Source organism: Haliotis rufescens, unplaced genomic scaffold, assembly GCF_023055435.1.
Source record: "Haliotis rufescens isolate VD_foot unplaced genomic scaffold, xgHalRufe1.0.p SCAF_14, whole genome shotgun sequence".
NCBI classification, from domain to species: domain Eukaryota; kingdom Metazoa; phylum Mollusca; class Gastropoda; order Lepetellida; family Haliotidae; genus Haliotis; species Haliotis rufescens.
In genome coordinates this window covers 26,076,953-26,089,934 of record NW_025963824.1, presented here as the reverse complement: position 1 = coordinate 26,089,934, position 12,982 = coordinate 26,076,953, and the positions used below count along the sequence as shown (strand labels likewise).

At 44.5% G+C, this 12,982-nt stretch overlaps 1 protein-coding gene across 2 annotated transcripts; it reads right to left on the bottom strand.

Moving 5' to 3' along the window:
• Nucleotides 1–537: 537 nt before the first annotated feature.
• Nucleotides 538–12,705, bottom strand: LOC124131254. 2 transcript variants are annotated; one of them, XM_048395206.1, is made up of 7 exons: nucleotides 12,629–12,705; nucleotides 10,138–10,210; nucleotides 9,354–9,433; nucleotides 8,792–8,863; nucleotides 6,800–7,001; nucleotides 2,421–2,591; nucleotides 538–813 (listed from the first exon to the last, which is right to left on the bottom strand). In XM_048395206.1, exons 1-7 carry the CDS (start codon nucleotides 12,638–12,640, stop codon nucleotides 563–565), a joined length of 861 nt encoding a protein of 286 aa, XP_048251163.1. In that variant the 5' UTR covers nucleotides 12,641–12,705; the 3' UTR covers nucleotides 538–562. The 2 variants fall into 2 exon arrangements, with proteins under 2 accessions (XP_048251163.1, XP_048251164.1); XM_048395207.1 differs by lacking the exon at nucleotides 538–813 and adding an exon at nucleotides 1,475–1,527.
• Nucleotides 12,706–12,982: the final 277 nt, after the last annotated feature.

Below are 12,982 nucleotides of genomic sequence, written 5' to 3'. Positions count from 1 at the left end.
TAACCACTTCCCCCTGAATACTTTGAGACACGTAAAGATCCGGGGTAGAATAGATCTTCAGCAACCCATGCTTGCCGTAAAAGGCGACTATGCTTGTCATAAGAGGCGACTAACGGGATCGGGTGGTGAGGCTCGCTGATGCATGGTTGATGCATGTCATCGTGTCCCAATTGCGTGGATCGATGCTCATGTAGTCAAGACTCGATTATTTACAGACCGCCGTCCTATTGCGGGTATATTGCTGAGTGCATCTTCCCGAGCCGAAGCAAGAGAGTTAAAAAACAACCAACCAACCAACATATAATTTGATTACATATATCAGATTTAAAAACGTAAACCAGCACTGGTTTTGGAAAAGGACATGGCAGCCCTAAAAAACGGGTACGGGATTCCACGTTTAATCTGGAATCCTTAGTCTAACCTCCTCTACAGTTTGTATTTTTCTTGCATTTGGGGACCTACGATATATCTTTGCAGTCCGTCCAGTGAATTATTGTTTTTCAGTATTTTCTTAAACACGAAGAGGCCAATAAAGCAAACCCGTTGATACTTTTATTTAAGTTCATACGAAATCCCTTTCACAGATGAAACCCATTCCAGTTGTATGTGCAGAGATGGACCACTGCCACCCCACAAAGGTGGGGTACTTTATTGGGTTGTGAAGCACAACTCTTTGGTTATAATCGCTGGTGGACGGTTGCCCTGGCCCCCAGTTTGTGAAGGACGCTTTGGTCATGTCCACCCATATCCATGACTTGGTAGCTGTCACGTACACCCCACCCGTCCAGTAGCCCTGAGTCGGGTGGTATGTGGCTGCAATGGGAAACATGACATGGGAAGCATGGCAGAAGAAGGCGAACGTCAAACATGTCCACTATACATTCATTGCTGCCAGTACACCCCACCCGTCCAGTAGCTCTGAGTCGGGTGGTATGTGGCTGCAATGGGAAACATGACATGGGAAGCATGGCAGAAGAAGGCGAACGTTAAACATGTCCACTATACATTCATTGCTGCCAGTACACCCCAACCGTCCAGCAGCCCTGAGTAGGGTGGTATGTGGCTGCAATGGGAACCATGAAATGGGAAGCATGGCAGAAGAAGGCGAACGTTAAACATGTCCACTATACATTCATTGCTGCCAGTACACCCCAACCGTCCAGTAGCCCTGAGTAGGGTGGTATGTGGCTGCAATGGGAAACATGACATGGGAAGCATGGCAGAAGAAGGCGAACGTTAAACATGTCCACTATACATTCATTGCTGCCAGTATACCCCACCCGTCCAGTAGCTCTGAGTCGGGTGGTATGTGGCTGCAATGGGAAACATGACATGGGAAGCATGGCAGAAGAAGGCGAACGCCAAACATGTCCACTATACATTCATTGCTGCCAGTAGCTCTGAGTCGGGTGGTATGTGGCTGCAATGGGAAACATGACATGGGAAGCATGGCAGAAGAAGGCGAACGTTAAACATGTCCACTATACATTCATTGCTGCCAGTAGCTCTGAGTCGGGTGGTATGTGGCTGCAATGGGAAACATGACATGGGAAGCATAACATGTGAGGTGAAATGGGGTTTAACGTCGCGTCCAAGATTATTGAACTTATATAGCGGCGTGCATGTACGTGTGTGTGTGTGTGTGTGTGTGTGTCTGCTTGTACTAGTCCGGACTGATGGCGATTTATAGTGCTAGTATCACTGAGATACCAAGCCGCAGTTTAACATGAATACCCCACTCAGACACAGTATACTGACCCCGAGTCGACCAGTCCTTGTTTTAGCCCCTTAATGCCGAGCGCCAGACAGGGTAACAACAAGTACCATCTTTTAACGTCTTTTGGTATGACGCGGTCGGGGATCGAACCCCGGACCTTCCGCTCTCCGGGAGGAGGCTCTACCATTGGACAACGGAAGCGGTCGGAAGCATAACAGAAGAAGGTGAACATGACAATATTCACCCGTCACAAACACATGCAAAGGCAGAAGCTATCACCTATACAAAATAGAGAAGTGCATCTGATATCATTTGTCCTAAACATACCTAAACTTTACTCAGGCCTGATCAACCAGCCTTTGAGCAGAGTTGATGTCTCTCTTTGAAATATTGGAAGTTAGGTGAGGTGGGGTGAAATGGGGATTAACGCAGCGTTCAAGATTATAGCACTTATATAGCGACGTTTGTGTGTGTATGTGTGTGTGAGATAGAGAGAGAGAGAGAGAGGGGGGGGGGGGGGGAGGAGGAGGAGGCAGGGAAACAACAAGTACCATCTTAAATGTCTTTTGGTACGACGCGACCGGGATTGGTACCACCGATCTTTCACTCTCCAGACAGATGCTCTAGCCACTTGACAAGGGAGGCGGTCCCTTGCTGGAAAGCACGATCGTTTGTAACCTAAAGACACCTGCAGCATACTCACCTTCAGTTTCATTGAGGAGGTTGGCCAGAAAGGTCTGCTCCTGTCTGGAGTGGATGGCCGCCAGGTCTGACCCTCGTCTTGCACAGTCCAGCCGAGCTGTCTCCCAGTTCACGGTCCAGTTGGCGACGTAGTAACAGCTGGTGGGCCCGGTAACAAATGTGGGCGGACAGGCTGGTCAAACACATATACATATACATAAACATATGTAATACTCACAACAGAAAGGTGACGTAGTCAAACAAACATACCCAGGGTTGAGAAACACACACCAGAAAGGTGACGTGGTCCAACCCACATACCCAAGGTTGTAGTACACACACCAGAACACATACACCCAGGGTTGTAATACTCACACCAGAAGACATACACCCAGGGTTGTAATACTCACACCAGAACACATGAACCCAGGGTTGTAATACTCACACCAGAACACATGAACCCAGTGTTGTCATACACACACCAGAACACATGAACCCAGGGTTGTAATACTCACACCAGAACACATGAACCCAGGGTTGTAATACTCACACCAGAACACATGAACCCAGTGTTGTAATACTCACACCAGAACACATGAACCCAGGGTTGTAATACACACACCAGAACACATACACCCAGGGTTGTAATACTCACACCAGAACACACGAACCCAGGGTTGTAATACACACACCAGAACACATGAACCCAGGGTTGTAATACTCACACCAGAACACATGAACCCAGGGTTGTAATACTCACACCAGAACACATGAACCCAGGGTTGTAATACTCACACCAGAACACATGAACCCAGGGTTGTAATACACACACCAGAACACATGAACCTAGGGTTGTAGTACACACACCAGAACACATACACCCAGGGTTGTAATACACACACCAGAACACATACACCCAGGGTTGTAATACTCACACCAGAACACATACACCCAGGGTTGTTATACACACACCAGAACACATGAACCCAGGGTTGTAATACACACACCAGAACACATGAACCCAGGGTTGTAATACACACACCTGAACACATGAACCCAGGGTTGTAATACACACACCAGAACAAATACAACCAGGGTTGTAATACATACACCAGAACACATGAACCCAGTGTTGTAATACACACATCAGAACACATGAACCCAAGGTTGTAGTACACACACCAGAACACATACACCCAGGGTTGTAATACACACACCAGAACACATGAACCCAGGGTTGTAATACTCACACCAGAACACATGAACCCAGGGTTGTAATACACACACCAGAACACATGAACCCAGGGTTGTAATACTCACACCAGAACACATGAACCCAGGGTTGTAATACACACACCAGAACACATGAACCCAGGGTTGTAATACACACACCAGAACACATGAACCCAGGGTTGTAATACACACACCAGAACACATGAACCCAGGGTTGTAATACACACACCAGAACACATGAACCCAGGGTTGTAATACTCACACCAGAAAGGTGATGTGGTCAAACACATATACCCAGGGTTGTAATACTCACACCAGAAAGGTGACGTGGTCAAAAACATACAACCAGGGTTGTAATACTAACAACAGAAAGGTGATGTGGTCAAAAACATACACCCAGGGTTGTAATACACACACCAGAACACATGAACCCAGGGTTGTAATACTCACACCAGAACACATGAACCCAGGGTTGTAATACACACACCAGAACACATGAACCCAGGGTTGTAATACTCACACCAGAACACATGAACCCAGGGTTGTAATACACACACCAGAACACATGAACCCAGGGTTGTAATACACACACCAGAACACATGAACCCAGGGTTGTAATACACACACCAGAACACATGAACCCAGGGTTGTAATACTCACACCAGAACACATGAACCCAGGGTTGTAATACACACACCAGAACACATGAACCCAGGGTTGTAATACACACACCAGAACACATGAACCCAGGGTTGTAATACACACACCAGAACACATGAACCCAGGGTTGTAATACACACACCAGAACACATGAACCCAGGGTTGTAATACTCACACCAGAACACATGAACCCAGGGTTGTAATACACACACCAGAACACATGAACCCAGGGTTGTAATACACACACCAGAACACATGAACCTAGGGTTGTAATACTCACACCAGAACACATATACCCAGGGTTGTAATACACACACCAGAACACATGAACCCAGGGTTGTAATACTCACACCAGAAAGGTGATGTGGTCAAACACATATACCCAGGGTTGTAATACTCACACCAGAAAGGTGACGTGGTCAAAAACATACAACCAGGGTTGTAATACTAACAACAGAAAGGTGATGTGGTCAAACACATATACCCAGGGTTGTAATACTCACACCAGAAAGGTGGTGTAGTCAAAAACATACAACCAGGGTTGTAATACTCACAACAGAAAGGTGATGTGGTCAACCACATATACCCAGGGTTGTAATACTCACACCAGAAAGGTAACGTGGTCAAAAACATACAACCAGGGTTGTAATACACACATCAGAAAGGTGATGTGGTCAAACATATATACCCAGGGTTGTAATACACACACCAGAAAGGTGGTGTGGTCAAAAACATACAACCAGGGTTGTAATACTCACAACAGAAAGGTGATGTGGTCAAAAACATACAACCAGGGTTGTAATACACACACCAGAAAGGTGACGTGGTCAAAAACATACAACCAGGGTTGTAATACACACATCAGAAAGGTGATGTGGTCAAACATATATACCCGGGGTTGTAATACACACACCAGAACACATGAACCCAGGGTTGTAATACACACACCAGAAAGGTGATGTGGTCAAACACATATACCCAGGGTTGTAATACTCACACCAGAAAGGTGACGTGGTCAAAAACATACAACCAGGGTTGTAATACACACATCAGAAAGGTGATGTGGTCAAACACATATACCCAGGGTTGTAATACGCACACCAGAACACATGAACCCAGGGTTGTAATACTCACACCAGAACACATGAACCCAGGGTTGTAATACACACACCAGAACACATGAACCCAGGCTTGTGATACTCACACCAGAACACATGAACCCAGGGTTGTAATACACACACCAGAACACATGAACCCAGGGTTGTAATACTCACACCGGAACACATGAACCCAGGGTTGTAATACACACACCAGAACACATATACCCAGGGTTGTAATACTCACACCAGAAAGGTGATGTGGTCAAACACATATACCCAGGGTTGTAATACTCACACCGGAAAGGTGACGTGGTCAAAAACATACAACCAGGGTTGTAATACACACATCAGAAAGGTGATGTGGTCAAACATATATACCCAGGGTTGTAATACTCACACCAGAAAGGTGGTGTGGTCAAAAACATACAACCAGGGTTGTAATACTCACAACAGAAAGGTGATGTGGTCAAACACATATACCCAGGGTTGTAATACACACACCAGATCACATGAACCCAGGGTTGTAATACTCACACCAGAAAAGTGATGTGGTCAAACACATATACCCTGGGTTGTAATACTCACACCAGAAAGGTGACGTGGTCAAACACATATACCCAGGGTTGTAATACACACACCAGAAAGGTGACGTGGTCAAACACATACACCCAGAGTTGTAATACACTCACCAGAAAGGTGACGTGGTCAAACACATACACCCAGAGTTGTAATACACACACCAGAAAGGTGACGTGGTCAAACACATATACCCAGGGTTGTAATGCACACACCAGAAAGGTGACATGGTCAAACACCAAATGGACGTCCCATCAAGTTGATGTTCGTTTGTTTTTTGTCCCTGCGTATCCCTTCTTTATTCGTACATTTTCGGTTGTGTCGAACTTCTGATAATTCGAAGTATTTGCGCAGGCACCTTCAACTTCGACACAGAGGTGTTTGACTGTATAACACACTTGACTTGCATGTTGACCAATTTGTTTTTTAAAACACGGAGCTCATTAAAGGGTGACTAAGAAATGTCAATATTCTATAAAACACTAAAAAGAGGAGTTCTGTCTTGTTTATCTCTCATTATAACGAGAAGGATTTTGATCCCGTGGACACCTACACACGCTGCCCCTTTATCTTCACAGAGCTATTATTGCCTAACTACACACATCTTTTTGACCGTTCTGCTTTTACCGCTGCGATAGGGTAGCCTAGTTATTAAAGCATTCGTCCGTCAGACCGAAATCGCTGGTTCGATTCCCCACAAACTTAAGAGCACAATGTGTGTAAACCATTCTTGGTATTCCCGCCATGTTACATCTGAATGTTTTCCTAAAAGCGGCATCAAACCACACTCATTCACTCGCTGTATATTTTAACGAATGCAGAAGTGACTTACAAGAATGAGACCCGGATTTGATGGTAGGAGTTAATCCGCCTGTGAAGCCAGCACACAATCTCGCGTTACAGTCGTTCTGTGGGCAACACTGGTAGCACTTCTCTGGAGGAAGAGGATCTAAGTCGTTCTCATTAGTAACCTCAAGGTCGTCTGTTTCTCGTTTCCCAATTAATATCTTGGCATTAATGAACAACTCACATCTCTGAAAGGACACAAGTATGCTGATAAAATAAAACTGTCTATAGAATGTACACATGTCTACCATCTTCACGAGGCAAGGGAGTTAACTGACTATAAAAGTGCAGTTTCCACCCTTGCCGAACTAGGCTGGCATTAAGGAGTTATATTTTGGCTGGAATAACGAATCTATGCATAGTCCAATCAAAATCGCGCAACGAAATCGCAATCCGGTTCTTAAACTGTCGTGCAGATTTCGGTCGATTGCCGGATTTGCAAAACATGTTCACCGCCAACTCTTTGTCAACAGATAGTTTGCAAATGTTTTCATGTTTTAATCAAGGTGCTCACGTGATTTGATGCATTTCGCGATGTAAGGCCCGTTTTATCACAATGTAGATTTCGCCCTGACTGGGCGCCGCCATTTTGTTTGAAGCAAGTGGAATCTGATTAGTCCATTGGAGAGGCTTGGAAGGGACATAACTCGTAATAGCCACTAGGGGCACTACGATCGAGCCCAGAAATTCCAGCCTAGTTCGGCAAGGGTGGAAACTGGACTTTTAAAGCCAGTAAACTCCCTTGCCTCGGGAAGATGCATGTCTACGGGCAGAGCATGTACATGGTATGAAAAGCCATTATCCCAAAAGGTCAAGGTCAAGGTCATCAATTTCTCGTTTCCAGTTTACGCCTTAGCGTTAATGAACAATTCATATCTTAGAAACGACACATATGAAAATGAATTCTAATCTATTTATTTGCAGGGAACGCATGGCATATGGATTTATTTACAGTCTTCAAAAAAAGAAACGCATAGTTAAAAAATAAGGTGAGGTGAGGTGAAATTGGGTTTAACGTGGCGTCCAAGATTATTGCACTTATATAGCGACGTGCATGTACGAGTATGTGTTTGTGTGGCTGCTTGTACCAGTCCGGACTGATGCCGATTTATAGTGCTAGCTCACTGAGATACCATGCCGCAGTTTAACATGAATACCCCACTCAGACACAGTATACTGACTCCGAGCCGACCAAGTCCTTGTTTTAGCCCCTTAATGCCGAGCGCCAGACAGGGTAACAACAAGTACCATCTTTTAACGTCTTTTGGTATGACGCGGCCGGGGATCTAACCCCGGACCTTCCGCTCTCCGGGCGGACGCTCTACCACAGGACCACGGAGGCGGTCCAAAAAAATTGGGATATTTATTAAGCGGATGTAAATGTATCTACACAGAATATGCATGAACACAATTAAAGGAAATTAGACACAGTGATCGACACAAGATCGTAATGAACTGATGAAATTTGTACGGTCTTTTATAGTCAGTTCTCTACTCTTGTTTCCAACACTTTGCACGTGCATTTTGCTGAAAACATTTTCTGAAAGCAATTTCCATGCATCCTTTGCATTTTTGCTGATAAACGTTTACAAAAGAACATTTGAGATGTGTTTGCGCCAAATGCACAACAAACATGACATGATTAAACGGGAATCAAACATAAGAATTGCTGGGGAAAAAATCTAATTGGAATTACCAAAACACCTATGCGTTTCTTTTTTTGAAGAGTGTATATAATCAGCCTCATTTTGTGTTCTTCTCCCACCCAACTGTCACCGTGAGATGCTGTTTACAGCGAGGTATTTGGTGTAGCCTTGTGGTTAAAGCGTGCGCTCGTCATACCGATGGTCCGGGTTCGATTCTCCACATTTTCCGTGCCATTGCCGGAATATTGCTAAAAGCGGCGTAACACCAAATTAACACTGTTCGCATCGGCGTTAAAGCTAATCTCAAGGTAGGACTTAATTTGACACGTCACCGTTTTGTCCTCGCAGCCCATATTGTAAGCCCTGTCTCCGTTGTGGTCGATATACTCTCTGGCGTAACAGATCTGTAAGGAAACGATTATACCATTGGATAATGCTTTTCACAAGGCACTTATAGGGTCGGTTAGGTGGGCTAGTGGTTAATGCATTGTCTCGTGACCTTGAACGTTCGTTTCCCGTCATGGTTACATTGTGTGTCCCCGGCCATGTTCCATTCACTAAATGAATGATGATGGCATTACATTAAAATAACCCCGGTAAAGTTTTTTCAGCTCCTTGAGGAGGATACAACCCAACTGCTTGTGAGGCGCTTGATGGTTAACAGTCATTACCGTCTCATTCTACCGGGTACCCACCTCTTTGATGAACAGAGGCAGAATTCGGACAAGGGCTCTTGCCTGAGAAGACAATGTGAACCAATGTACCACGTGAATGTCTAGAAACTCTCAGGACAAAAGCTGCCAAACTCGGTCGCCCACGGTGTACATCCCGCGACCAACGTTGCTTCTCTTCGCCTGTTCTGTGACCTCGTGCCAAAACGTAAACAGTCCTTACCTCTCCTCGTCCACACTGCGCCCAATTGTCACAGACCGTTGGAGATTTTGCCTGCGGACACTCTAAGCACCGAATTGTTCCTGTGTATGAATATAAATAAGATGACGTTGAAAATGTGTAGCTTAAACTACATTATACAGCCATTGATATGGACAAAAAAAAGGCAAACATCGATGATGATGGTGATGGTGGTGATGGTGATGATGGTGATGGCGGTGGTTGTTAAGGCGATGATGATGATGATAATGACGATGATGATGGTGATGATAATGGGGTAATGATGATGTTATTATAATGGTGGTGGTGATGATGATGATGATGATGATGATGATGGTGATGATAATGGGGTAATGATGATGTTATTATAATGGTGGTGGTGATGATGATGATGATGATGATGATGATGATGATGATGATGATGATGGTGATGATAATGACGATGATGATGGTGATGATAATGGGGTAATGATGATGTTATTATAATGGTGGTGGTGATGATGATGATGATGATGATGATGGTGATGATGATGATGATGATGATGATGGTGGTGGTGGTGGTGGTGATGATGATAATGGGGCAATGATGATGTGATTATAATGGTGGTGATGACGATGATGCATATACTGTAAACACGTGAAACATCGTTTGAAGTCGACAGGAAAGTGGTTCTGCCGATGACAGATGGCCCAAACACGAAACAGTCGTAACGACGTGGAACATTTGCGATGAAGACATCATTGGTGATGATGAAGTCGGTGATGCCAACATCTATGAATGACCTACCCATATTGTTTTGTCCCTGGGACGCAGTTAGGCCAGCCAGCAGCAGGGGCATCCAGACACTCCTCCATACCACCTACAACAGAGCACAGAATACGTCATCACTAGAACCACCTACAACAGAGCACAGAATACGTCATCACTAGACTCTCTACAACAGAGCACAGAATACGTCATCAATAGAACCACCTACAACAGAGCACAGAATACGTCATCACTAGACTCTCTACAACAGAGCACAGAATACGTCATCACTAAACTCTCTACAACAGAGCACAGAATACGTCATCACTAGAACTCCCTACAACAGAGCACAGAATACCTCATCACTAGAACTCCCTACAACAGAGCACAGAATACGTCATCAGTAAACTCCCTACAACAGAGCACAGAATACGTCATCACTAGAACTCCCTACAACCGAGCATAGAATACGTCATCACTAGATCTCCCTACAACAGAGCACAGAATACGTCATCACTAGAACTCCCTACAACAGAGCACAGAATACGTCATCACTAGAACTCCCTACAACAGAGCACAGAATACGTCATCACTAGAACTCCCTACAACAGATCACAGAATACGTCATCACTAGAACTCCCTACAACAGAGCACAGAATACGGCATCACTAGAACTCCCTACAACAGAGCACAGAATACGTCATCACTAGAACTCCCTACAACAGAGCACAGAATACGTCATAACTAGAACTCCCTACAACAGAGCACAAAATACGTCAACAGTAGAACTCCCTACAACAAAACACAGAATACGTCATGACTAGAACTCCCAACAGAGCACAGAATACGTCATCACTAGAACTCCCTACAACAGAGCACAGAATACGTCATAACTAGAACTCCCTACAACAGAGCACAGAATACGTCATCGCTAGAACTCTCTACAACAGAGCACAGAGTACGTCATCCCTAGAAATCCCGACATCCGAGCACAGAATACGCCATCACTAGAACTCCCTACAACAGAGCACAGAATACGTCATCACTAGAACTCCCTACAACAGAGCACAGAATACGTCATCACTAGAATTCCCTACAACAGAGCACAGAATACGTCATCACTAGAACTCCCTACAACCGAGCACAGAATACGTCATCACTAGATCTCCGTACAACAGAGCACAGAATACGTCATCACTAGAACTCCCTACAACAGAGCACAGAATACGTCATCACTAGAACTCCCTACAACAGAGCACAGAATACGTCATCCCTAGAACTCTCTACAACAGATCACAGAATACGTCATCACTAGAACCCCCTACAACAGAGCACAGAATACGTCAACAGTAGAACTCCCTACAACAGAGCACAGAATACGTCAACAGTAGAACTCCCTACAACAGAGCACAGAATACGTCATCACTAGAACTCCCTACAACAGAGCACAGAATACGTCATCACTAGAACTCCCTACAACAGAGCACAGAATACGTCATCACTAGAACTCCCTACAACAGAGCACAGAATACGTCAACAGTAGAACTCCCTACAACAGAACACAGAATACGTCATCACTAGAACTCCCAACAGAGCACAGAATACGTCATCACTAGAACTCCCTACAACAGAGCACAGAATACGTCATAACTAGAACTCCCTACAACAGAGCACAGAATACGTCATCGCTAGAACTCCCTACAACAGAGCACAGAGTACGTCATCCCTAGAAATCCCGACATCGGAGCACAGAATACGCCATCACTAGAACTCCCTACAACAGAGCATAGAATACGTCATCACTAGAACTCCCTACAACAGAGCACAGAATACGTCAACAGTAGAACTCCCTGCAACAGAGCACAGAATACGTCATCACTAGAACTCCCTACAACAGAGCACAGAATACGTCATCACTAGAACTCCCTACAACAGAGCACCGAATACGTCATCACTAGAACTCCCAACAGAGCACAGAATACGGAATGATTAGGAATACCCTTCAACAGAACATAGGGTAATTATAAGATGTCATGTATACTAATTTATATCTACTGATAGCGACAGTAATCTTTTTATCAAAAAACATTTTTCTAATTTCTGATCGGTGAAATATAGTAAACACTGCTTTTCCTTCTCATTTTGTCATATTATGTGGTTTTCGGCGGATTCTTAAGCCATAAGTCTGGCCGCATAATGCATACTTATTATACAGTAATTAGGTTTTCACACACAGCTCTAATTAGAAAATCTAGACCTAGACCTAGACTAAAAAGACGTTTTAATCGTGGAGCACTGACCCTTGTGTTATATCTACAGGTCTATCACCGCACAGTGTCAATTGTGGTGACGCAGAAAACTGGTTGGGCGCCTTTTGCCCTACATCTAGTCAAAATGGTGCTACACATGTCTTAATCCGTGTTTACAATACTTCTATTGCTGGCAAATGAGTACATGGTCGTGTTTGATTTATAAGTTCTGAAGACATCAATTCTGTAGTCAATAAAGTACCAGTAGTTGTACCACCTACCGGTTTGTTCATAATGACGGTCGGTGTGGGAGAGTCCCAGGTGGTTATCGGAAGTCGTGTGTTTCAAAATACACATGGAAATCTCAAATCCCCATGGTTTGACAATTACGTCTGTAAACGATAACATTTTATTTTCCCTGAAGGGTTGCCGGTATTTTGCCGTTCAGGGTTGCGTCCCTTCCCCGTGCCAGGATCCGCAAGGGAGTTAATTGACTGTAAACTGCCCTTTAACAACCTTGCCTCACTAGGATGGAATTATTACATTTTGGCTGTACTAACGAGACTATATATAGTCCAATCAAAATCCGCGTAACGAATTCAACATATAGTTTGTGAACTGCCGTGCCGATTTCT

Bases quoted from the DNA above. Each gene is read 5' to 3' on its own strand.
- LOC124131254 (XM_048395206.1), bottom strand. The intron at 9,434-10,137 runs GTAGGTCATTCA...ATTCATACACAG, and splicing joins CCAGGGACAAAACAATATGG to GAACAATTCGGTGCTTAGAG. The intron at 814-2,420 runs GTGAGTATGCTG...TTCCCATTGCAG, and splicing joins CCTCCTCAATGAAACTGAAG to CCACATACCACCCGACTCAG.